Source organism: Xiphophorus couchianus, chromosome 15 (assembly GCF_001444195.1).
Source record: "Xiphophorus couchianus chromosome 15, X_couchianus-1.0, whole genome shotgun sequence".
NCBI classification, from domain to species: domain Eukaryota; kingdom Metazoa; phylum Chordata; class Actinopteri; order Cyprinodontiformes; family Poeciliidae; genus Xiphophorus; species Xiphophorus couchianus.
In genome coordinates, this window is record NC_040242.1 from 6947537 (window position 1) to 6974650 (window position 27114).

Consider the following 27114-nt stretch of genomic DNA (forward strand, 5'->3'; position numbering starts at 1 on the left):
TTTACAGTCCACGCGTGTTGTGGTTATGCCTTGCATGTCACTTTTTTTCCCCCATTCAAATTTCCTTCAAAATGCTTGAATACAGTAATTTGAACAGCAAACGTCTTTAGCAATTTGAGAAGCTTCCTGTGCATCTAGGACCTTACTATGAAACGAATAGAAAAGCAGGTTCAGCTGTTAAAGGCAGTAAGACCGTTTGGCAGATGAGCAATTTATCGGAAATGTACTTTATTTCAGGCATTTCAAGTGTTGAAGGTGTATGCAAAATATTCACATGTTTAAAAGTAAAGCAACAGAAGTCATATGAACAGTTTTTTCACATTGAATATGCACTGTTTAAAATAAAAGTAATTTTTCCCAATGAATCAAAATTCTGTTTGAGGAAAAAACCTCAAATACTGACACTGAATCTGGTCGGTCTTTGTTCTCCGCTGTTATCAGGCGTTTTTTAGTTGTAATGTTCTTTGAAGATGCTGAGGGCAGAGAACGGCTCTTTTAACACTCCAGCTATTACCTCTGCATACTTTATTTTCAAAGGCAGCTGTAGTTCCTTCAGTGTTTGATCCATTTTTATGTAATAGCACCGAAATGGTCTCACTGAAAATGTGTGGCTAAGAGCCTTTGATTGCCTTTTGGGAACGTTTCTTTTGGCTTTCTTTTCTGCCTCAATACAGAGTATCAGAGCAGCGTAGCTCAGCCATTTTCCATAACATTTTATTAATGGGCCCTTGACAATTTTGCATAACGAAAAATAGACATTTTAAGATGCTGTTATGCTTCACCTGTCCAGCTTTTTTTAATTGGATATTTTTCCCTCCTTCCTCCCTAGATTTAACTCCAGCATGCAGCGGTTTTTCATGGGGAAGTCTAACAAAAATGTGGCTAATGGTAACGCTGCAACCAGCAGCGAGATGGAGGACGGTAATGCTTGTTTTGACTATGTTTGGGATGACGACCCGTCGTCACCTTTACTCTCTCCAGGTAAGGTTAATCAGACAGGCTGGGTCCCAGTTGAGTGGTTAAGTCTGATTCTCTTGAAATCTGAAGACTACTTGCTGGATTTTTCTTCTCCTGAGGGATCTGTGGCTTTGCTTTCTGCTAAACTAACACAGCCAGTGCTTAATTTTATATATACTAATGACTTGATATCAATATTAGAAATGTTTTTGAAGGTAGCATGATGTGATCTCTGCTCCATCTTGATTTGTGTTAATAATCTTAGGTTAATTATCCAATACAAACCATTAGTGAGGCATCACTCTCCATCAGGTTCACAAGAGTCTTGTCTAATGAAACCTCACTTTCTCACAACGTATGAAATCAGGCTCATGATGCTTCCAAGCCACAGTCCTCCCTCTATTCTGCACTTAATCTTTAAATTAAAAAATAACCCGTTTCAGAAATGTAACTCTTCCAAGTCTGACTGCATTACTGCTAACATGCCTGTCTGTTTAGCCTTACTAAACCTACTCTCACTTTGTCAGTGTTGTGCTGCTCTGCCAGTTTTTCTGCTTGCATCCTGCTTTTCTCCTGCCAGTCTCTGGAGCGTAGACCTACTCACTCCTGAAGTGGTAATGAATTTCGCAAGAGGAACTGTTTACACCAGCTCTGTTTACACTGTTAATTTATGTGCATTGGTGCATGCTTAAGTAGTCAAATTAAGGCTGGGTTAAACTAATAAGTGTACCGTCTTATTCCCTGTGCGCGCAATCTAAAAGCTTCTTTTTCAGCAAATGAAAAGATATGAAGTTTCACTTGAGTTATTTACTTTTAAGGATATAATCTAAATCTCAAGTCAAACTTTCAGTGTTGCAAATTTTGAAATCAATTCTGTTTCTGTATTTATACAGCACATCAGTGAGCTGCCAACCAAACTATAGCACATAGGATTAAGATGTGCCAAAAATTTGATCAGCGGAGATCATCTTTACTGTAGAGTAGTTTGTCCTTTCCTGATGAAATTTGACTACAGTTAAACTTTTTTTGAAATTAAAATGTACAAGTTAAGTCTTGACAGATTGAAAGTAAAGTTTGGGGGAATATTAATACTAGCTACAATGTTCTTCATATCAGCATTTATTAAACTCCATATCGTTTTTGTTCCACATTTATAGCCAATATTTCTGGTATAGACTAGATAAACTCCAATGTGATCAATTCTCCATTTTGTCCGATGGTTCTGAAATAAATTGTCCATAGCCTTCCTTGAGTTCCTCGTAGGTGTTGTAAAATTTAAGTTTGCATTTTGGGTGCAATAACTTCAGTTGTATATGTTTTTTGTTTTTTTTTTTTCCTCACAAACTTCAATTTGTGCCTTCATCCCTTCAGTCAAGCCGAGCAAGGTTTACAGCCGCGGCTCAGTGGTGATGGTGGATGAGATGATGAATGCCAGCCCATCAAAGTTCCGCTTTCCTGAGGCGGGACTCCGCGTCATGGTTACCAGCCACTTCGGGCCCAAAACCCGCCTTCGCATGGCCAGTCGGCTCATCATTACAGAGGTACAGCGGGCCGTTGTTGCTGCATTCAGTTTGGTGACTTTGAGCAGAGAGATATATTTCGTCCATGTTTGTCTGCAGAAGTGAGCTGCAGAAGTGTTTGTAGCAGCAAGTCTGCTTGTGTGCCCTTTGACTTAGTTTCTTTTTTCTGAAAGCGCCAGAAGTTGGTGCAGGCGTCCAATGGTGTGGAGACGCAAGTGATTGATGGGAAGGTTGAAATCGAGAACGGAAACGTACCAGAGGACAAACCCACGGAGGCAGAAGAAAACGACACAATTTCACCGTTTCGTATTCCAAGTATGTGATTTAGAAACTTGCATAATTGTCTGATCTAGTATATTTTGAGACGGTGTAAAAGATCTAATTTGTACGTTCATAATTTAAGACAGTTGTATATTCTCTGAGGTGGTGATATAAGTAAGTTATTGAAATTCCTAGTTGGACAACTTGAATTGTTTTGCTGACGTTTCTTTTAAAATTAGTTTGTTCTGTCTGGATGAACTAATGATAATCAAATGGCTCAAAGCAAGGCTGCCCTTCTGTCTCTACTGATGTGATGAGGGTCCAATTTATCATTAAACTATCATTTATTATTAAAGTGTTTATTCACTTACAAAGTTCAAATGAAGTGAAAAGGGGAAATACTTGCTTCTGTTGGTTTAAAAACTTTAAGGAGATGGTGTGTCATATTTTAAACAGTCAATCCTCAAATTTTGGCTATTCTATTTTATGTATATAAATACATTTTCATAAAATCTGGATTTTTCTTTATTTTTTTATGTAAATGCATTCAAATGGGAAATTCCCACTTAATCAGAAATATTTCCAATAATCCAGGCTTAGCAAGGAAGTACAGGTACAGTGGATGCTTTAACCAACTTGATCTAATCCTAAAGGTCGGGGAGAAGGCAAAACTGGAATAAAATATTTCACTTTGTATATTTAATGTAATGTTGTCTTGACAGTTATAAGGCAGTTATTAATGGTTCGAATATTTTCAAGTTGACTTTAATCTTCCGTTTCTGGCTGTCAGTCCTTTACTCTTTGTCTTCCTCCTGCAGGGGGCGTGGGCAGCAAGATCAAGTGGCTGATCTCATGGCCTCTGCTCCTGCTGCTGTTCTTCACCGTCCCGAACTGTGCCAAGCCTCGCTGGGAGAAATACTTCATGGTCTCCTTCATTCTGTCCACTGTCTGGATTGCAGTCTTCTCATACTTGATGGTCTGGATGGTGAGTTGATTTTACTGCGATTCTGCTGTGGTGGAATTTATTTTCTGAATAAAACCGGTGTGCAGTATGCAAATATTTAAAACGGTCAGCAAACCAGTGTCTTAATTTCTGTTGCATAAAATGTCTTTTAAACTTGTGGCACTGAACTTTTCTGCCTATATTGACGGCTATAGAAATGCTCCCAATCTACATTTAGGGCATTTACTTTAAGAAAAGCTACATTAGTAAGACAGTGAACATTTTCTTATAAATTCAAGTTTTATTTCTCTGAAAAATTGTGATTTAACTGTATTTAGATTATTGTTTCACTCAAGCAAAAACATCAACCAGTCTTGCCTTTGGTTGAAATGACTTCAGTGAGAAGCTTCTTGTTTAAGTCTGAATAAATGTTGAGGGATGCCCTAATTTCTCATTTGAAACTTATTTCAGCTTCTGAAAATTACTTTTTGTTTCTTTCCCTGATGAAAATTGTTCCGAATCTGAGACAAACATGCTAGGAAGGAACTACGTAATTTATTTACACCATTTTAATTAAATGCAGAAATCTGTTTCCACTGTTCGATAAATGAGGAGTAAAAGAGTAATTCTAGTGGTGGAAGCTTCAGGAGTAATAAAGTGTAGCAATGGTATTTGGGGACAACGTACCCTGAAAGGTAATTTACTTCAACATTGATTTATGTATATTAGGTCTGTTTGTTGTCACTTCAAGTTACAAGCAGCACAAATTTTGATTAAGACAATCAATCAAATGCTGAAATCATGCTAAAGATTTATTGTCTCAAAACAGTTTACATTAAGGATTCACTCGAACACTTTTGGTAAGAAACTGCAGATAACCTGGCCTTATCCGTGTCTCTTTAGGTCACTATAATCGGCTACACCTTGGGCATCCCGGATGTTATCATGGGCATCACGTTCCTGGCTGCTGGCACGAGCGTTCCAGACTGCATAGCCAGTCTCATTGTGGCACGACAAGGTATCACTTTACCTACCTGGGAAGACGTAATTTACTTTTAGAAGATATTCTCAGGTTTGTTGGTGCAGGAACAGAGTTCCGTGTGGATCTCTTTACATAAATGGGAAGGCTGATTAGAGCTGTGGTGGGTTTTAGGTTTTTGGTTCAATGGAAACTTGGAGGCTTAATGTTCTGGCCATCAATTTTTTTACATTTTTGGATCTATTCTTGGGAATTGAAATTTTAACCAGTTATTAGCATGTCAAGGGCGTTATTTGATGCAAATATTGTTCCAGAAGATTTTATGATGAACTTTTTCTCTTTTCTTTTTTTTTCACTTTCAATTTATTTGGTTCAAAAAATACTATTATCTATAATCGTGTTTTACTTGAATGACAAGAAAAAACCCTTGGACTGAACTTACAGTTGATCTTCAGTCTTCTCAAGAGAACGTTCTTTTCATGGTGTCTTGACATTGAGAAATAAGTTTTTTTTACTTTTGCCATGATCTATGTATATACAAAGATTTTGCTCTAAAAGAAAGCTTTGATCTGTGCTGTAATAACTTTTTTTTCTTTTACTTCAGGTTTGGGAGATATGGCAGTGTCTAATACAATTGGCAGTAATGTCTTTGACATCTTGGTGGGACTCGGAGTTCCCTGGGCATTGCAGACTATGTGTGTGAACTATGGATCAGAGGTTGGTTTACATTTGATCAAGAATGCAGCTTTTGATCAGTTTATACAAGAATGTAATTTATTACCAGAGACTGAGGATCTATTAGCCAGCTACTCGCATTTTGTTTCAGGTGATGATCAACAGTCGGGGACTGCTATATTCAGTGGTACTTTTGCTGGGGTCTGTGGCACTCACGGTGAGCATTAAATGCTAATCGCACATTAAGTTAGACAATTTTTGCTTTGAAAAGAACTTTAGGGGTTATAAATGGTTTTGCTCAGCATTTCAAATGTCCAACCACAACACATTTCAATGTATTTTGAGGTTTATGACGACGCTCGACAACGTACTGCTGATTTGTGTCTTGGAAGGGAAGAGTGCGTGCTTTTCAGAATGTTTTTTTGTATACAGCTTCAGCCTGACTTTTTGCCCATTTGAAGTTGTGCAGATTTTTATGTTTGCCTTTCTATATGTGCAGGTGTCGGGCATCCACATAAACAAGTGGCAGCTGGATTTAAAGCTGGGCATCTATGTCCTGGTCTTGTATGCCGTGTTCCTCTGCTTCTCCATCATGATCGAGTACAACGTCTTCACCTTTGTCAACTTGCCCATGTGCATGGAGGATTAGAGCGCAGCAGCATGCAACGATTACCAAAACCTCAAAAACCCACTTTGGCAACCTGAGTTTTTTTTTTTTTTTTTTCTCAATAAATTGGACCTATCTGGCGACTTTTTGTTTTCCCCCTTTGCTTGCAGTCTTTATTTTTAAATGTTTAATAGAAATCTAATTTTCTTATAAGGCAGTGCTTTGTAGCTGTGAACTCTTACGTTTCCAAATTGCCCAGTCATCACACAGCACTGGTCTTTTTTGCTCGTTCTTTCAGGCATCGTCGTCAGCGTCTTAGTTTCTCTGTACGCCTGCTAACTTTTCACCCATCAAGCATGCCTTTAGATGTCGTGGACCTCCAGAATCAGAAGTGCCCCTTTTTGATTTCACTGTTCTCACTTTTAGAGTTTTCAGATCAGAACAGTCTGTTCCACATCAGGCACTTACTAAACCCAAACTTTATTAAATGTTAAGCCATTGTTAAAAGATTTGTGAAATTATTACGGTCAGGATTTTCCCCCCTCTCAAACCAAGAAAAGAGGGAAGAAGGTCTTGCGTTGGCATCTCCCCTCCTTTAGCTCGGACCACACCCCCCAGGATGGCTTTAGGCAACAGGGAGCTGATGCTGTTAGTGCTTTACTCCACCCCAACCCTCGCCTGCTTTCCTAATCTGCTTTCCTAAAGACCTTTTTGTCAGGACACTTTAATTCAATATGTATCGCAGTCCAGATCTAGTGACTGTGATGGTGTTATGCATCTGCACCAGTGCACAATGTAAATTTGTAAACACTTTTTTTGTATTTATTTTTTCAAAAAAAAAAGAAGAGAAGGTTTTGTCTAGTTTGAAATGTAGAAACGAGCTTGTTGCAAATATCAGACATTGTTCGTCTTTCACTGAAAGCTAATTGCACATTGAAAATGCTTTTCTTGCTCTTTGTGTTGAGATTGAAACCTCGGATGCGAGGTGCACCTGGCTAATGACGGCCCAGCTTTAGCCTTTCTGTTTATCCTTCTGCACAAATCAAGATTGGGAGGGGAAAAAAAATATCTCAATCTGTCAGATGCATTTTTTAGTCTTTATCAAATGATACTCATTCAAAGATGGCTGCAGAAGGATGGTAGTTGTGCTCGTTGCAGTGATGCACCCTGGCCTGTAGGGGGCACTGCAGCCCCTCTTAGTCCAGAGCGGGCAATCAGTTCCACCAGTTATCAGGGAAACTAAGATTGACAGTTTATGGAGATGATGATCTTGCTTTTTTTTTTTTTTCTTGCGTTGTATGTAGATATTGCACTTTAACAGCTGTCCTCTCATTCTGAATCAACTAGTGCTTCCTTCTGTGCGTTTGTACTTTCAGTGTATACATGTCGGCGTGACCGTGTGTGTGTGTGTGAAAGAGAAACGGTGTGTGTGTGTGTACGTGCTCATTCTGGGCTCGCGTCAACTTTCTCAAACTGACTGGAACCTTTTTAACAATTTGAGCACACCTGTATCTGTCTGCAGTGCATGCTGGGACACGAAAACAAAGCGCCTCCACAGCACAGCAAAAGGTCGAGGGCTTCCGGGCAGTTTCTATGGCTACTGCCTGGCCCTCTTTACAAAAAAAAAAATGGCAGCTAAGAGCACTGCAATCCAGACATTTTGACACGATGCAAAAATGCCTGTAAAAAGTCCAGGAGTGGGGGTGCAGAGACTATTAAAGTTTGTGTGTATGAAATGTTTTGTGTTGAGTAATCCTCCTTGGCCACATTGTTGGCAGAGGACACTTGTATATGCAATCTAAATGTAAAGAATTTATGTGACAAAGGCCCCTGCAAGGTTACCATATAATGACGGGGCATCCTGTGGAGATTTGATGTCAGTTTGTCTAGTATTCCTTAATGTGTGAGCTCACAGGTGTGTGAATGCTGAAGAACTGTGCACAGAAAATGGACATGACTGGAGCAGTGGCTTTGTGGAAACGCTCATGTTCTCCCGCTTTTATATTTTTTTTCTACCTGTGGCTTTCCACTCTGGTACCAGGGCATTAACTCCTCGCCGGCCCCAGCGGAAGGAGCAGCGGGGCAGGATGCAGAACGCATTTGTCTGCCCCCAGGACTCTTTATTGTACACGGCAGAGCAAGGAAAATACAAAATACTGGACCCCTCCTTAGCCTGCCGACCTGCTGGGGTTCATACGGCTTTGTGACCCCACAGGGCCTACAAACCCCTCCTACTCCTCTGTACAAGACCTCCGGAGCGTAACTTTTTAAAAAAAATGCTTTCTCAGAAGACTGCATGGCGGTGCTCATCTGAATAGTGTTGCTCCATTTGGTTAGGTACCGATTGTCAGGTCAGAGCATAATAGTTTAAGAACTTTTTTTGTGTGTGTGTTTTATTTTTTGTCCTAACTTGAAAATGTTTTAAATGGCTGGCATTTTTGCTCCAAAGTCATTTGTGTTGGGGAGGGAAGCTCAAAAGAAAGTTGGATGTCATGTTTGGAACGTTACATAAACCAAGATTGTATGGACATGTTGTGTACAAAATACGCCCACGCACTTGAGGAAGCACATTAGAGAAGGCAATTTGACACTAGAGGACTGGTATCTATTGATTGAATGCGACCTAATGCACTGTGAGCTCAATGTGATGTGGGAGTTGTTTGTCAAGAAAAAAAAAAGATAAATATATTTGATGTAAAGTTAGTTACTATTAAAATATTACTGAGGACATCTGTATAACTTATATGAATGTATTGTCTTGCTATACTGGACATATCCAACCAATGCATTTTACTGTAAAGCAATAATGTGAAGAAAAAAATAAAATGACAAAATGACTCCTACACATTTCTCACGATTTGCCTTCCATTCTGGCATTGTCAATGTTGTAACTATTAAAGTCTTTTTTCTTTTCCTTTTGTTTTTTTACTATATTGGCAAATTGAGATTTGAGTTGGGCTTTTATTTTCTAAGAGTTAACACTTACAGTAGTTTGAAGTGCTTGTCCCACTTTAGAATAATGGGGTGCTTTGTGGGGTGGAAGCTCGGCTGGAGACTGCAGCTCGGAGGAGGAGCATTGAGAGAACAAGCCTTCAGGTTCCCCTGAATCCTCAGACATGCATGAAAGAATCAAAGCAACACTCCAGGTATGTTTTTGATGAGGGAATAACATGGCATGATTTGAAGCTCAGACAATTTTACATAATCCTTCCCCTCTCTAAGTTCTGATAAAGGACGTAAAGATTAATCCAAATCCATGCCGTACAAAGTTTCCAAATTAAACTACTATTCAACGAAGTACAACCATTTAACATTAGCAAACCTTTAAATGTAAATAAGCGTCTGATTGCCTGAAATGCTGCACTGCTCTGTGTGCATGCAAATTCTCCCCTTGTGATTTAGTTTAATGTATATTTTAATTGGCTACATCTAACGCCACTGGAGGACAACTTCAGACTTGCTGACTCTTGAATTGTTCTTGATGTAAGCAATTTGAAATGCAGAATGGATCTTGATGAGAAAGCCTCAAGGTAAAGTTAATGAGTTGGATGTACTCATCATGCTTGCATTTATGTAATATCCATAATTTGAACATTTCTATTTCAACTGACTGGAAATTCAGTTTCTCCCTTTTTTTTTTTCTTTAGTTATGTAAGAAAATAAGATGTTTGCAAGATGGTAATATTTACAAATCAGTTTTTGAGGTCTATGTGGAAAAAGACACATTTGGCTTAACAGCTACAGTAGACTTCAATAATGGGGGGGATTTTTATTTGCAAAGCTAAAGTCCAGTTGTAACATTTAGGGGCTTTTATTTCACCCCATCAAGCAATCTGGACACTTTGTTTTTTCACCCAGCAGGGGGCAATGTTGCAGCACGTTTCATTTGTCGTCTTCAACAAACTTTGGAGTTGAAAATGGAGCTCAGGTACCAGAGAGTGCGAATCCTCCACTCTGATGTAAAGTTAACAAAGTGCAACTAAAATGAAAAAAGACAACTGGAGTGATCACTTTTTTTTTCGTTTTTCTTCTTCTTTTTTTTTTTTTAAATGATTTCATCTGCACAAAGTGTGCCAAACATGATTTGTTAATAATGGATGTTGACGTCCTTCATCAGCCAGACAGGCAGCCATCTGGTGAGACCAGCCTGCTCTGTGCTGGCTACTGGTGCCACCCTCTTGGCTAGCTTGTGGAAGTTAACAAGCCTCGCTGTCAGCCGTGATCTCTTGCACTGACGAGTTCCACTTCTGCCCCCTAACAAGCCCGTTTGGGCGGCAACTGCTCATCTCCTGTGAATGCTGGCCCTGCTCCCACATTTGTTGTACCACTTTTAGAGACGAGGCCCACGCATCCTGGCCTTGACGTATCCAGTTGCAGAATTCCACTTTCAAAAGTTGTTTATCTTTTCACCCACCGCCTCCACAGTTATATAGTTGGGGGATATTTTCTTTCCTTATTTGTGTGTTGCCAGTATTTTTGACAACTACTTCGCTGTTTGGGTAAATTGCTGTGCTTCAGTGATGGATGATGGGGAAACTGACTTGCTGCAGTCCTTGTGCATGGAATGTTTTGGATTGCCCTCAGCTCTCCATAGGATGAAGTTTGTATTTTCTCCATTAAATGGTTTTAGGTTGCAGAGTTCTTCTGCCTCAGCATGCCAAATAACATTTTTGTTCAAGACACTGTTTTGTCTTGAACAAAACATTGTGTAACGCAACATTGTGTAACGCAAACCACATACTAAAAAATAAAGTATGGAGTGTTGTTCACCCAAGTCTAGAAACTGACCTGCAGATATTTTTCTTGACACAAAGTCAAGGAAAGGCATTGTTGAAAGAAATCGCCAATAATTGCAACTTGTTTGCCACAAGCCAGAGGCCACAGACGTGTGGAGCTTGAATATATTTTCTATTTTTTGGAGTCTGTGTGATGGGAAAAGTAATGCTGCACACCACCTTTAACACCCCATGTCTGGAGTAGAAGGAAAAACGGCTGCAAAGATATGGAGTAATCCTGGAAAAAATATGTTGTTAGAGCCTGAAAAAGACTTGGCTGGGTCAGAGAGTCACCATCCATAAAGACAGCAACTCTAACTACAGCCAGAGTTAATATGTTTTTAGATCAAAGGGTCTTGGAAAAGATCAGAAGTTCTAGACTTAAATTCATTTGAATCTCAATAAAATATGTTCATGTTTGTGGTTGTATCAATAAATTGCTAAACTATGAATATTTCAAAAAAAATGATTCCCATGAAACAGTATTTGTTACAAGAATTTAAGTTTGCTATGCTCATATCTCATGCTCTATTAATGTCTTTGACATAAACGACTATTTCTAATGGAGTCAAATGAGTATAAGAACAAAATGGTAGACTTTAAAATCATTCCTTTTTGGTGGAGGTTTTATTGAATAGTTTCTGATGAAAAATCTCTGGCTCTCTTTTACCTAACCTTAAATCTGAATTAGTTGAAGAATCTCAGGACTCCAAAGATGGCGATGTTATTCACTCTCAATGCCTTCTTATGCTTTTCTGGGTTTTCTTAAGATTATCATCAGGTTATTCATCAAAATCCTTGATTTTCTCGTCTTTCGGTGAACACACCTACAACCATGAAATGCACTGGGTCCATTTATCAGAAAACCTTTTCACAAAAAGCCCTAAGCGGTCCATTTCTGCTGTTTTCCATTATCCCCTCATAACCTTTGTGGTATTTTAACAACTTGCACAGTAACAGTAAAATAAGTAGAAATGAATCCAAAGGGAATTAATCTGAATCACAGTGACATTTACATTATCAGAGCTGCAACCTGTGAACACTAGTTCCTTTTTTTGCATACCCTTTTTAATGGAGTCACTTTTAAAATGGCATGAACATAAAGCTGCTAACCCAAAGGTATTCCACACCGAACCGAGCATCTTTCAGTCACAATGCTCTCTCAGCTTTGAATTCTGCTCATCTTTTTATGAAAGCTTCCACAGCTGTGGATTGTAGATCAGTGATTAATCCATCGCTGACAGTCCGTGAAGGCAGCACAACACCTTATCAATGTGTTTTTGAATACTAAATAGTGATCCATGGTGAATTTAGGAGAGTGCAATGAAAACAGATGGTTGTGATAAAAACGTACAAAAAACCCGCCCTAAAGCACCAATTCATTTTAATGAAGATTATTTGCATTTCGATAGCACTTTCTGTGCTCTTAAGACTTTGTCACTAAAAAAAAAGACAATTTAAGCTCTCTTCTGGTGATATCTGACAGAGGAACTGAGGTGCTGTTTGGTTACACAAATTGTAAACAAGTTTAAGGCAAGTGCTTAAATGCTAATTTCTGTTTATTTAAAGTAGCAGAGCTATACCATGAATGAAATCAGAATGATTTTGCTGACATTTCTGTTTTAATAAATATGTCAGAGCAATTCTTATACTCTACTATACCTACCAATAAATTGTTTGCCTCATTGAAATATTATTGTTACCAAAAACATTGACCTTGTCACGGATGTTGGCCCACTATTGATTTGAACAAAACTGCATGTTGCGCTAATCTGCTGTCATCAAACTCATCTGTTCTTTTGGTCAAATGTTCATTTTTTTTTCTATTGTTTTTCAGCAATGCTATTTGTCTGACAATGATATTAATTGCTTCTTAACTTTCAAAAATCAGCATTGCATTCAGTAACCAAACAGTTTTTTGAATTTTAAATCTTTGCGAAACTTTGATCAACATTTGTATTTTACTGTTCTTATGGTTCACAAAACCAACATAGTCCCCTACTCTTGTTTATTCATCAACAAGAAAATGTGCATTTTCCCAATGCACATTAAAATTCCATTACCTGTCATGTCATATAGATTTCTACTGAGGGAAAAATATGCAAATCTTTTCCAGGCTTTTATAAAAATGAACGTTACTTTAAAAAGAAATAATAATAATAGTAATCTGTCATTTTCTCACATTTGCTGACCAACTGAACGGGAACGCTTTTGAGCTGTGTTGCAAGCCTAAAATTCAAAAATGAATTATTAAAATGATCATGGGACACAACATGAAATACCCAGTGGTAACAGTGTCTGCAATAAAGTAAAAGTCAAAGAAGGTAAATTATTCATCAGTTTCTCACATTCTGATAGGTCTATAGTGGGGAAGGAAAAGACAGAAAGAAAGAAACCTATTAAATGTTGATTTACATAAAGCCAGGGTTCCAGGTGACGAAGTTTTCAGTCGTGTTTTTAACTGGTACTTTTTCATCGATTTGGTTTACTGTTTCGTGCCCTATAAAGATAAACTAAAGGATGTTTTAAAGCTGATAAAACCACATTGTAGAAACTACTTTTCCCTCCGGCAGCATATGAACTGACTTTGGCTCGCCATGGTCACGTTAAACAACATTCTTTGTGATACTGAACAAACAACTTTTAGAATACTCCAATAATTTTCTTCCTGAGGGCAAGTTGCGGCTGACTGCTGTGTGAACACTGTGTCGGTCAGGAGATCATGTACGCTTAATGTTTCTATGGAGACATTTTATTCATTGATTCCGTGGCTTTTGTCCATCCATTTTAAGCTAATAGGTCAACAAACTAATGCCCGAAGCTACATGCACATCTCAAAGAGAGTCATTTTGAGATGTAAGAAGCCAAAATAAACGTATTGGGATTTCTTCAATGAGAAATTTTACACAAATGACAAAACATGCAACACCGAGTCAGCAAACTGGCATTAAGAATGATCATTTTTGTGCAAAGAAAATCGCAAAGAACAGTAAATTAAGTTTTTTTGGTGTCAAGAAAGGAAAAAGGAGAATGATGCAGCAAAGTGTATTTTGTGATCGTTAGCATTATTACTAAGGGAAAGTCTTTGTTGTCCAGTGAAGATTAAATGTGCAGCTCTTGCATGATCTTTCTAGAGAAGGATTTCCATATAGATGACTTTGTGCATAGAGGTATATGGGGTGATGGGTTGAGTAGCGACCAAAGTCATCGAAACATAGGAAAAAAAGCTATTGGCTGAAAATGGTGAGCAAAGAGTGGACAAGTTTTGCAAGTCAGCACATGTATGTCAAAAGTCCGTCATAACTTGAAATGCCACTTTCCTCTTATTGGCTCTCAATTGACGTTAGCAAAGACTAATTGCTTCAGGAAGTCATGGATAGACAATAAATCACGTGCAGACAGATAGAGTCCTTTTACTGAGTTATTACATATGGAGGGAACACAATTACATTCCTGATGCGCAGCTCTGTTGATTTATGGATGAGTCCGTCGCACGAAGGGTCTTGGAAAGGTGATCTGCTGCAGAGGCAGCCACAGGTAATTTATTGTTATTCCCAAGCTTGCCATTTACTTCCCCCCTCTTCGTCAAGCACTTGTGCTGACGAGATTTATTCAAACATTTGTGGCACGGCACTGCGTGCTTAACCGTGAGTTGTGATCCAGGCCGCAGTGAAGACTCGATCCGGGGTCATGGACATAAAGTTACTGAGCAGTACCTGGAATGGTTGTGAAGCTCATTTTCGTAAAGGATTTCTTTAATTAAGCGCAGAACCTGCTCCTTGCTTCCGACGGACGCATTTTGCTGAAACGTCTGCTCGGGCGGCATTAAAGAGGCTCAATAATGTGAATTCAGCTGCAGCAGAGAGCCAGCTGGGCCATCATCATCATCTGCTGAAATAGGCACCAAATTCTTAGACATTTTATCCCCTCGCAATAATCCATCTTAGAATTAGAGAATAACACTGGTTCCATTTCAATTTTCAGAGCTGTAGCACATCTCTAACCCCAAATCATTTAGCGGTGCATGAGGTGTGTAATTAGATTTTTTTTTTCTTCTTTTATCTACTTGTTTATCTTGAACAGCATCAAATTTAGATTAACAGCTGTCCTTGCTAACAAGGATGCCGCTAATAGGGAGGCCTGGGTGTGACAGCAGAATGCACAAGGTGACAGGATTTTGAAAGGTAGTTTATTTAGGATGAGTTATATCCTCTTGCAGGTGACAGATGATGGACAGTAAACGATGTAATGCAGTGTGTGCATTGAGGCGCAGAGACCAGCTAACAGAATCTAATTGCTCTCGGATCTCCAACAGCATATAATGTACTGACACAACTGAGATAAGATCCATTGTAGGACAGGGAAAATTAATTAAATAGACTGAGTCAAGAACAGTCCGTCCAGGTGTAGTCATTTAGGGCTTTGTACTGTCGTAGAGCGGTTAGGTATTACTTATCATCCTCAGACAGTTTTGGTTAAAGAAAAAAAGAAAAAAAAAAGTCTACAAACACTAATTATTATCACGACTTCATTATAGCTTTGGGCTTGTAACGGTTTGTTTAACTGTTCATTTTCAGAGTTGAATTATAATTCATCAAGCAAACTGAATATTTTTTCTAAAATAACTGAATTTATTAGATTTTCTCTGAGTCACAAAAGGTTAAAAACAGTCATGAACATTTTTTTTAAAATTATTAGTGTCAATGACACTAATAATGGGTATGCTGTGCTAACTTTAATTCTCTTCGCAAACTCCTCCAAGCAGTCCTAGAATTGCCTATTTGCAAGATGATTTGTGACAAAGCGGACAAAATACATGCGAAATGAGATTCATTATTTCTCATGTCCATTTTATTTATTGATTTATTTTCATCTAACGGCCAATCATAACAGAATGAGCAGGATCAGTTTTCTACCTCTGGTATCTGTGCAATCTGACAGTCTCTTTCCCTTGGAATCTCCTCTATAGAAACATATTGATTTTTCAGGCTGGTGAAGTATTAAATACTTAGGAGACATGGACTAGTTCTTTGTGTTTGTCTGTTTTCAGTCCAGCTCTCCATCGTTAAAACTGTGATATATGTAATGATAAAGCTGCACTACATCACTGGAAATGTCATATTTTATAGTTTGGATTATTGTTTATTGTTTTTTTTTCTAATTACAAACCTTGACGAAATTCTTTTTGCAACTCATGAAAACATTAGTAAAATCTTAAATGAAAAAAAAAAAGAAAATGTGGTCACACAATAAACAAGGTAGTAAAGAAACACCAGGACATTGGAGGTATTTGGGGAAAAAAAGAAGCAGCTCTTTTGCCAGGAGAAGCTGTTTGCACAGAGAAGTGCAATTATTTCCACCAGACAGCCTGGGCTACAGGCAGCCCAGTTATTCAGCCAGGATTTTACAGCGCAGCACCGGGTGAACTTTGATCTCGATTGTGCTTACAGCCACAGCACACTTCTGGAGCAATTCAGTGCTGACAGGAGGCCAAAGTGAGGCATGAGATGGTAGAAAAAGGTATTGTAGCGCATCGTAGAGTATAGTTAGCTGACTGTAGCGTTTTGAACAGCAAGAGTTACAGAATGTGATGAAACAAGTTTGTTTTGTCTTGCTAATCGGCTCGCCTTATATCTGATCATTTAAACGCATTCACACATAAAGGTCTTCATTGGAACTGTTCCACATAGATGTTGAAATTTAAAAACTATAAAAAAAACAAAAAACTGGATGCGCAAATGTAAATTACTGTAAATTTATAAATAAAATAGGTAAAGCGTCCAAGGAGGGTGAGTGGGTTTCATAGGCACCATCTACACACACTGAGAAATGGTTGGATTAATATCTCTTAGCAAGTTGCAAAAAAGTAACTCTGTTCCCATTAGCAAACCTTTGGCACAATTACAGCTCGATATTAAATCGCTCTTCTTTTAAAGAATTGTAGAAAATGTTTTATCCAACTACTGGCTGAGTAAATCAGGGCTGAGGATGCACCTGTGTGCCACTTGTTGCTGCCAGGAAACTGAATGATCTTTGATTTTTTTGCGCTGGTCTGGTTCTGATTGCTTGCTTTTTCTTTTTGCAAAATTGATTATCTTGTGATCTTTTGTAATTACCGCTACCTTATACCGTCAAGCACTTAAATCAGCACTATTTTAAATGCAGAGACTTGTTATTCATTGCCTTGATTCGGCAGCAGAAGGATCTACTAATGATGCCTTTATGCTGGATTAAGTGTATCAGACCCACGGAAAAGATGCAGGCACACAACACACCCAGATAAAAAAGAAAAAACATTCAGGAAGTGGCCAGGTTTTCCATCTGCAGAGTAGAATTCAGGATGCATCTGTCAGGCTGTCAGATGAAAGGATTCGGGTTTCTTCTACCCGATGATGATGAGAAAAATGAGACAAGGAGCAGCTGAAAAGGCTGCGGGTTTATAATATCCTCAGAGGTAGGAAGAGTTTAGGTTCGCTCAGGAGTTGCAGCTACACGACGACAGCTTCCAGGTATACTTCACACCGAGTCGGAAGAAACTTGACAGGCGGATGGCGTTTTGGGAAGAGTTGCAGTGAGACTCATGAAAAATAAAAAACTAACTTCAGGCTGCAGAAGCTCATAGCGCTTGGATCAGTATGATTATGTATGCACACCCTCACAGTATACCTCAGAATGTTTGGATTACTCTCTAAGTTTGGATCCACAAGATCTGATCACAGAAAGCTGCAATGCCCCACCTGACTGCTCTAGAAGAGCATGTACTGCGACTTGGAAAAGTGTTCATAACTCCTTAACGTTTTCACATTTTACAATACAAAGTAATGCATAACAGTGCAGCGCAACCAACTGCCTACTGAAGTCTCGTGATGACTAAACAGAGTTGACATTTGTGTAATTTAATATCATTATTAGTGTGATGGAATCATGTAGGGAGAGCAGATTCTGGGAGAGCTGACTGAACAGATACAAGTCATGCACTCCACAAATCTAGCCTTTGTGGAAGAGAGGCAAGGAAAAAGCTGTTTAAAAAAATCCATGGAAAGTTCAGGTTCCTGTTTCCCAGGGACAAAGCAAACGTGTACAAATGTCCTCTGGTCAAATGGGACCAAAATTAGCTTTTATGAGTGGACTTGAAGTCTTTACAGACAATAAATAGTAATTAATACACAAACTTTCAGTCTTTAGGTGTGTAAATATCCAGCAGATATACTTAAAAATTGCATCTTTAATTGTAAAAAAAAAACAACAAAAACATTAGTTCAGGTGGCTGAGATATACAGTACAGACCAAAAGTTTGGACACAACTGTGTGTCCAAACGTTTGGTCTGAACTCAGTACAGACCAAACGTTTGGACACACCTTCTCATTGAATTCCCTGGGGAACATCTGTATTGAGTACAGACCAAAAGTTTGGACACAACTGTGTGTCCAAACTTTTGGTCTGTACTGTATATTTTTGAACGAAAAACATTTTTTGCATCCTTTTCCTTTCACAAATATACACTGATTTTGTGTTGGTGTATCATATAACATCCCAATCAAGACTATTGTAGCACATGTTTGTGTTGTGACAAAATGTGAAATAGTTTTCAAAGCACTCTAATCAAAACTAGAAGAAAGTTGGAATTTAGAACAATTTAAGTTATCCAAAAGTATTTTTATGCAAGGGATTGCCAGTTTTTCTCAATTGCATGTTTTTCCTCTGACCCGTGTTGTTAATAGAGGCGGCTCCTTCAGCATCTGACAGCTTCTCTTTGAGCTGAGATCAACAATTAACTTTTGTTTCTCTTGTTTCTGATGGCTGTAAAGTGGTTTCCCTCGTGCGACTGACCTCTCTGCCTCCTTCTAGGATGTTATTACAAAACTCTGTGAAAATCTGGAGGCAACTCATTCCCTGGGGAACAAAGAAAAAAAAAAAGTCAGATTTGGTACGGAGACAGAACAGAGAAGATTACTGTTAAGAGAATAACAAAGCAACTGGGAAGGTGATAATGAGAACTGGGACAAAAAAGGGGGACAAAGCGAGGAAAGGTTCCTGCATTTTTATCTAATTTTAAACATGAATTTGTTGCCTCCGTTCTGAAAATATTAAGCCTTAGGCAGAGAGAAATAACCCTGTAGGACAAACCAGGAGAATGCTGCTACGTCTAAATATTTATGCACCGGGAGGGAGGCTTTTGTACAAAGCAGATGAGCGATCGATTATAGGTTGTATTGCTGTTGGAGAAGTTTGTTACTTTAAAAAAAAAGATTCATTATAATAGACAATCAGATAGAGAGGAAGAAACAATTCTGTTATTATTAATATTATTTTATTTATATTTTTATTAAAACATTATTGGCCTCCAACATGTAAAGAATGTACATACTATAATAATAATAATAATAATAATAATAATAATAATAATGAACTGAAAAACTTCTTCAGTTTCTTTTTCTACATTGTTACATTTTATTTTGTCTCTTCTTTCTCTGAGTTCTGCTCTGTCAGCCTTCAAAACTTGAAATACTTTTTCTTGAGGAATGTACAGTACAGAAAGCAACAAAAAGAGAGCGTAATCTTTACCGCTGTCATTTTGTTCTCTTTTTGACATCAACGTATCTCATTTCGTCTGCAGATAATGACACCCAGCTACAGCTTTCCACTTAAAGTTCCAGCGCATTTCCGTCAGATGTACCTGCACTTTTAACACTCGCTCTGCTAAATACGTTTGGTGTTATGTCGCTGAGTGCTGCTGTTTTCATCAGACATGTGATTGTAAAGCACCGAAATGGCAGCCTTTACATGGCTCTGTTTTTTTTTTCCTGCTGAAGAAAACACAGAAAGCTGCTGACCTTGCTCGTGCACGCTACAGAGAGCGCATCATGACAGATTTTTTTTTGTCACTTTCTGCTCTTCCTCTCCATCTCTGCTTCACACTGAGTGCTTTGTCCTTTGCTGGAATATAAAGGAAATGCCACAGATGCACTGTCAAAAAAGTGACATTAAAAAAAAAAATACAAGCTACTCACTGAAAGGGAACCCACTGTCCGTTTTACAGAACAAAATGCCACAGGGCTGCACAGTTTGGAGATGTCTTCTTAGTAAAGTTAGAACTTTTAAAATATGTTAGACAGATAAAAACACAACAGCACAATTTAAAAATGTTCTGATTTAGTCTGCACAGTTCACTTAGAGTCAAGTGTAGGTTGACAGAATTTTCTGACAGGCAGGTGTTGCTAAAAATCTCTTTTCTTGATTCAATGCAGTTGAGAAGAGCTTGACAAGAAGCGGAACTTCATCCTGTCATGCAGCTGATTTCTCCATCCCCCTGCTCTCCTTCTCTGCTGAAGCTCTCAGTCTGTTTCTAACGGGACTAAATCTGGCGCTGGCGGTCATGTGTCTATAACATCCTGCGCCGGTGAAGGTTCGTGCGGCAGACTCGTGGCGTTAGGCAGCGTTTGCGTGTGGGCGACGGAGTTCTGCTGCAGCTCCAGAGCCATGGCGTTCTGCGGGTGGGGAAACTCCTTCACCTGTTTGCGGTACTCCAAGAAGGTGGAGGCCTTGGTGGCGATGGCCACCACGTTCTTGCCGACGAAGATGGTGGAGACTCGGCTGTCCTGGAACAGCACCATGTTGACGCCACGTATGAGGATGGTGACGACATTTATGGTGACCAGGCTGAGGACCGGGTACAGCATCATCTTCTGAGGCGACATGTGTTCGCCCTGCATGCTGATCTCGCTGAGGGACACACAGGGCAGGATGAGCAGCAGGATGTAGCAATAGAAGAACATCAGGCCTTCCGCCCAGATGGGCAGACCTGTCCGCTGGGGCTCCCACAGGTTGGCTTGAATGTCGAGCAGGTCCAGCAGGTCCAGAGCAACCCAGAACAACCGGCTTCTCATGTCCTCCTTCTTGCGGAAAGTTCTCACATATTCCATGCTATCCAGAGCGACGAGAACCAAATACAAACCTGGCACACACACAGATAATAGCAACGTCAAAGCTTTCCGTGCCACTGTTTCCAGACTCTTCCTGTCAGCCTTGCAATTCTGGAAGACAAAGTAGAGTTTAATCTCCAGGACAAAGATGTAGAGAAACCACAGGATCATGGCGTATCCTCGTCGGGCCGTGCGCACCTCGGCGCCGACCCACACCGCCACATAGCGTAGCACAATGAGGAAACAAACGTCCCCGACCAGCACTATGATGCACACGCCGATCTTCCTGGGACCCTGGTTTTGCTCCACCAGGTAGGCATCCATGAAGGCCATGCTCGTCATGATGACAATGGTGGTCAGGCACACGTGGCGTTTATCTGGGGGCGGCAAAACCATGGTGAGGGCACCAATTGGCTCTCCCTCTCAAGCTACAGCTTTCAAAAATAAAAAGGAAATTTAAGTAGAAGTTGATGTGCACTGTGGAGACTCCAAGCCTTAAAGGCTAGAGGATAAAAGGTATTTAAGGTGCTTACACTGAAGCAAATGTCAAAATAAAGCAGGGCTGAGGATAAAATACCACTTTAAGTGAGTGCCACGGTAGACCATACAAGATGGTTTTTGCAGTTTGGAAGTGGAGCTTTCTGTGGAGATATGCGGGCTGCTGAGTCCTCTCAGGCCAAGTGAAAACAGGAGCCTCCTCTTGTCAGTCAGCGCACTTCCATTGATCCAGCCCGGCCTCCCAGCAGCAGCTACACCGAGGGGCTCCACACCCAACTCACCATGACTGATTGTAATCCGCACACAGTCAAATGAGGGATGCTCTCAGAGCTGTCTCGCTCTAATTGACTTGTGATGGGATGTTGGGACACGGTGCTGCAGTGCTGGAACGTTTATGGAGGTGTTTATTTTTGGATGAAACTGTGTAGGAAAAGGTGGATATGTGGGCACGGCAGCTCTGCATGTATGAGAAATCCCTCTTCGGATAACCCTGCAGACGGCGGTGCAGTGTGTGTATCTCCTCGTGGTTCTGCAGTGTGTAAGGAGGGAAATGGAGGAGAGAAGGGAGAGGAGGCTGCAGTGGCCAGAAGCCCCCAGCCGCCATAAATCAAGGAGACAGCAGGTCAACGGCCCGTGAGGCCTTGCGTCTGATGCTGGCTTCCCCGGGGGGAGGCTCTTGCTCTGAGCTGAAGATCCATCCTGCCTCCTTCCTCGTGCCACGTGCCTGCCTCTCCACAGCCTACAGGAGGGAGAAATGAGGAAGGGAGAGGGGGGAGGGAGAAAGAAACCTGTCAGCACTACTGGGCCATATAACACAGTTTCATTGCCAACGGCCCATATATGAGAAGCAAAGTAATGTGTCAGCTTGGCTCAAACGTGGCCTGTTTCACTATTGATGGGACAGAACATATTGCTCACGTAACACTGCTTCAGGATGTCATTACCACTCTATTGTCTGTGATGTGTCATGTGACATCTGGATGCATGGCTTAATAGGCTCCCATGGCAATGGCAATATATTCACTCTAATGCGTTGCCGTTTAATTCCGGCTCTTAAATTAATAGAGGACTTATTAGAAGAACTTACAGGAACCCAATTTTCAAGTCTCATACAGCAGCTAACTACTCAGAACACGTATTTCCCTTTTTCCATATTACTTGGCAGAAAAATGGGTTTAAATGTCGGCCATGTGTTCATTTCCTGATAATATTTTTAGTTAGTCTTGGGCAGCTTCCAATCTGAATATAGGAGACCATAATTGCAGTATGTTCAGTGACTGCCATTTGTAGGTACTCATGGCAAAATAAATTTATGTTTTATTGCAGTACCATGTTCTCACACTAAAAATGGGTGAAAAATAAAACTTCATGGCTATTAATGTCTCATGCTAATGAGTAATTGTTTTTAACTAAATCTAAACTCAGACTTCTTAAATCTAGAAAGTATTATCCTGTAGTACATAGAGATTTGTGAACTTTGATGCCTTCATTCTGTTGGTAAAAAAAGACATTCAATGCTAAGTAACAAAAATATGGGTTTAAAACTATGAAAAACTGTTATTGAATGAGCATTAAATCAAATGTGGGCTTTCCGTCTTACAATAAAAGATGAGTTTTAATACAAGATATAAAGTTGCATTGTTAATCATAAACATAAAGAATGTCATGTACATTTAAATCCATGTAGAAATCATGCTACTTTGAAGAATTTTTTTTTCTAAATAATTTAAAAAGTAATAATGTTTTGAAACCTAAACATTTTTCCCTTCTCCACTTTATTTTTTTCCTACTCATTCTCAGATTGAAAAAAATACATTACTTTCATACATGGGAGGCTTTGCACACTGAATAAATTCATTCCATCTAAAGCTTTGATTTTTTAAAATTATTTCAGTGCAAGATTATGCTGCTCCAATCAGCAATGAATTTATATGAAAAACTTCTTTACCAGGTGTGTCAGTAAATAGGGCTGGAACTGTTCATTGTACAAAAAACGATATTCTATATTTACTATATATATATATATATATATATATTTTTGTCCTGTTAAATATTTTAGCTGCTATGTTTGTTGGAGCGTGTGACAGAATGGATTTGAGATGACTCAAAGGGCATCTGTCTCTTAAAAAAAAAAACCCCAAAAAAACCAACACATGCCAGGTGCTGAATGCCCAGCAGGAACCCACCTTGGGCATTGGCCTCATCCATAAATAAAACGGCATGTGTAAACATTAGCATGAACACAGAATGGGGCTGGGTAACAAGAATGTTAACTGTATTAAAAGAGCAGAAACATCTCCTTCTGTTCAAATGTGCTTTACCTTAGCAGAAACCAGAACTTGTCGTTCTGCTCTGTTCTGTCGGCTCCTGCTGTCACTGGATCCCTCCGGCTAAACACTTATGAATCACATTAACGTTTATGTCAGCCTAGATACCATTTAAATCAAGATATAAATGTAACACTCTGAAAAGCCCTGGCAGTAATCCGACAAACTCTGGTTAAATAAAGTCACTTTGAAAACTTCTGTAATGTAGACATCCAAAAGTATTCTTCCAATCCAGAAAAAGAGCAATTAGGGTAATTTAGTTAATGTAGTGACCCAGATAGAATCATAATTTAATATGCAATATTCTCTTTAACTTAGTGCTTGGCAATCCAATTGGTTTCCTTCAGCCTATTCTAGTGTTTCTCATTGTACTGTAAGAATAATGAAGCTCTAAAAACTTAATAAGTCTGCACCAGAGCCAAGAACATTGTGATGCTTAAGTTTCAGCAGCTAATCGCTGCAGTAATAGTGACCTCATTTTGATTATAGCAAAACCTGAAATAAACACAAATGTTCACTATAGCACGTCTATTGTCAAAGATGGCTCCTGGAATGCAAACATGACAAAAATTCAGAATGTGATGATAACCATCCCACACCGAGACGATGGAATTACAAGTATCTGAGTAGCAACACACTACAACTCATTATGCATTAAACATTATTTAAACATTAAAGAGGAACACACGTCCATGATAATTAAACCCATTTCAGAGTACTCACTGTCTTTTAAGTTGGGAAATTTTATTTTACATCGGTACTATGACTCTTCACTTCACTCTAAGCCCATTGGTAGGCTATCAAATTTTTTATTTGTTATGTTTCAGTGGCAGTAAAAAAAAAACCAAGAAAACATATACAGTATTTTTTTTATGTTACCAATACATAACTCATAACTAAAAGTTAAAAAAAACCTTTTTTGTGTAAATATCTCATGTTACAACGTAGACACCTGTGGCTTATAGACAAATGTGGCCTATAGATCTACAGCGGGTGTGGCTTAAACTCAGGTGCACTCAATAGTGAGGATATATACTATATATATATATATATATATATATATATATATATGACTTTTTCAGTAAAGCCCTCTCAATTTGGTACATGTGTACTGAATGAACAGTGTTGTTTTAAACATGTCCTCATGCAGAATATTATGTGGAACTAAGTCTGCAAAAATGCTGCGGCTGCAGTTGAGAAGTTTACCGACCCCCACCTCTCTGCTTCAGCCACAACTGCTTAAATAAAACCTACTGACAGCAGACAATCCCAGCACACCATCTGACACTTTCAGCCTAAATCAGTAGCTAAAACTGTCAGTATAACATCAGCTCATGTTGTAGTATCACCATCTGACTGCACTGATGGTCTTCCTCCAGGCTGCAATTAAAATTCTATAAACGCTTTAGTCACCAATGGATATATATGAGTTTTTTTTTATTGTGATTAATTGCCTTTTTCATCAGAATAAAGATAACTCAACATCTCTGCATGTTTATTGTTATGGCATCTGTGAATATGGAAATGAGTCCTTTGCCTCCCCTCTGCAGCTTGCTGACAAACCCATAAAAAAACAGGTCATGGCAGCACAGTGAGGCATCCGCTGAGAATGTTACATAGGAATAGAAAAACAAAGATAACATGCACCAAGGGTTCAGTTGACTACATTAGCACATAGCCAATAACATGTAAACAAATACAACTTTTCTTCTATTGGCCAGCTCTGAAAATGAAACCCCATCCTACAAGACACAAGAACAAGTGATGCATTTTATACACACACCACACACACACCCCCACCCCCACGCACACCCCCACATCACGTATATATACTGTATATATATATATGTTCAGACAGATAAGCATAGCAGATTTTCTATATGCCAGAAAAACATGTTGTCTTTGAACAAATTTGCTGAATATTATAATTATCTCCGCCTTATTAGTTTCTGCTGCATCCTTATGCTTCACAGCTGCACCATATCAGTAATCACACACCTATTTTCTATCCATTAATCACTCTGGCTAGTATATATGCTCCCTGGTTTACTTTTTCTGCTTCATACTCTTATTTGGATGCACTACCCTCCCACACACATACATACCTTTGTCTTCTTTTACCCTTGAAATTGTTTTTTAAGTCTTACATTTAGATCTCTGTAATTTGCACTTAATTTCCTGTGTAACATCATCCTACAAGATGTTACCCAGCTTATTCATAAAGAACACTACATTAGAAAGTTTTTTTTCCACCTGAAAAGGTCCTTCATTTTTTACAATGAAGTAAAAAAAAAGAAAAGAAAAACACAAGCCTGAATCGTTAGCCCCTCAGGTACAAAGCCCTCATGAGTTTTTGAACATTTTAGAACAACTGCTAAACTTTTAGCAACATTGATGAACTTCATTGTGGCTTTAGTTTAGGTCAAATGCAATAACTGCAAGTGTGTGTTGTAAATTGCTCCGCCGCTATGTCTATGTCTGGTATTTGGAGACTTCTACTTCTTTCCCATCACGGCGAACCGAGCTCACCGTGTGAGTGTTTTAAGTATGCGATGAATAAACATGAGTTTGTTTTCAGACCTGCAGCGTGAAATCACTGAAGGAAAATTGGCCTCTTTGAATGTGATTTTTGAGAGGTTATCTTTCATCAGGCAACCCCATCATTTAAAAAGCCCACTGTGTACACTAATAGATCCAGAGAAAATGCATCTTTTGTAGTGCCTTGTGACAATTTTGATTGGTGCCCTTGAGTGCAGAGCAGGAAAATAACTGGGTATCTGAAAAGCATCTTTATTTATGGTCAGGCAGAGCAGGCCCAGCATATGAGTACAGCACCAGAATTAGCCTAAATTGTAATCCAAGTGCGGATTTGATTGTTTAAAACCCATTATGTGGAGCAGCGCTTAAGTATGAGATTAAAATCACAAGATGGTGATTAATTGACTGATTAGCAGAATGCTGTGGATCATTAACGGGCAATAAAGAGGACAACACCCACTTATGAGAAACATCATATCTGCACCAAAATGCCATTCATAATCAGAAAAGACTTTGGGATTCTTTCCCAAATGAACAGATTAGAGCCCGAGCTCTAATACGAAAGTGGTAAATTGAGTGGCTCGAAAAGTCTGGGGAATTATGACTGGAGCATGCAAAACATGGATCCCAGTGTGCCAATGGCGTAATTCAGTTTGAGCGATGAAACTGGAAGCAAGAGATTAGATCAGAGATTAGATGATTATTAATATTTTCAGTCTTTGTCTTTATGAAATGACAGCAGGCATTAACAGCATCATTTAGTGCTCTCTGTGCTGCATGTGTAATGCATAGCTCAAGGCAGAAGATCAGTCATGGATGTTAACAGAATTAGAAGAAAATTTAGGAAGAAATGTCCACAGATATGAGATTGGACAGATGTGACAACCCTCATTTCATATCTTTGCTTGAATTTCTTTTCCTTGTAGGAGCAAAGGGCCTTTGAGGGTAGCACTCTGTGTAAAGCACTTATCACAGACTTCAATTACAGCGTATTAATTATGGTGAACTATAAATAGTGAGGATGGAGGACTGTGAACTGGTAGGACAACATTCCCTCACAGGGGGAAGCTATTATACTGTCTGTGGTCCAGGTTATTATCTCTCTGGCCA

The 27114-nt window shown here is 39.1% G+C and overlaps 2 protein-coding genes across 5 annotated transcripts in view; one reads left to right on the forward strand and one right to left on the reverse strand.

Moving 5' to 3' along the window:
- Nucleotides 1-8785, forward strand: part of slc24a4b (solute carrier family 24 member 4b) — a 41075-nt gene extending 32290 nt beyond the window's left edge. For 2 of the 4 annotated variants that reach the window (XM_028040550.1, XM_028040547.1), the window contains 8 exons: nt 830-981; nt 2329-2498; nt 2651-2792; nt 3557-3723; nt 4585-4699; nt 5265-5377; nt 5487-5552; nt 5835-8785. In XM_028040550.1, coding sequence (XP_027896351.1) covers nt 830-981; nt 2329-2498; nt 2651-2792; nt 3557-3723; nt 4585-4699; nt 5265-5377; nt 5487-5552; nt 5835-5984 — 1075 coding nt within the window. In that variant the 3' untranslated portion in view covers nt 5985-8785. The remainder of the gene's footprint in view (nt 1-829; nt 982-2328; nt 2499-2650; nt 2793-3556; nt 3724-4584; nt 4700-5264; nt 5378-5486; nt 5553-5834) is intronic. The other 2 variants (XM_028040548.1, XM_028040549.1) reach the window with 2 other exon arrangements.
- A 10726-nt stretch (nt 8786-19511) lies between these two features.
- Nucleotides 19512-27114, reverse strand: part of tmem121ab (transmembrane protein 121Ab) — a 56602-nt gene continuing 48999 nt past the window's right edge. The window contains exon 2 of the mRNA XM_028039497.1: nt 19512-21878. Within this exon, the coding sequence (XP_027895298.1) occupies nt 20093-21037 (945 nt within the window). The 5' untranslated portion in view covers nt 21038-21878 and the 3' untranslated portion in view covers nt 19512-20092. The remainder of the gene's footprint in view (nt 21879-27114) is intronic.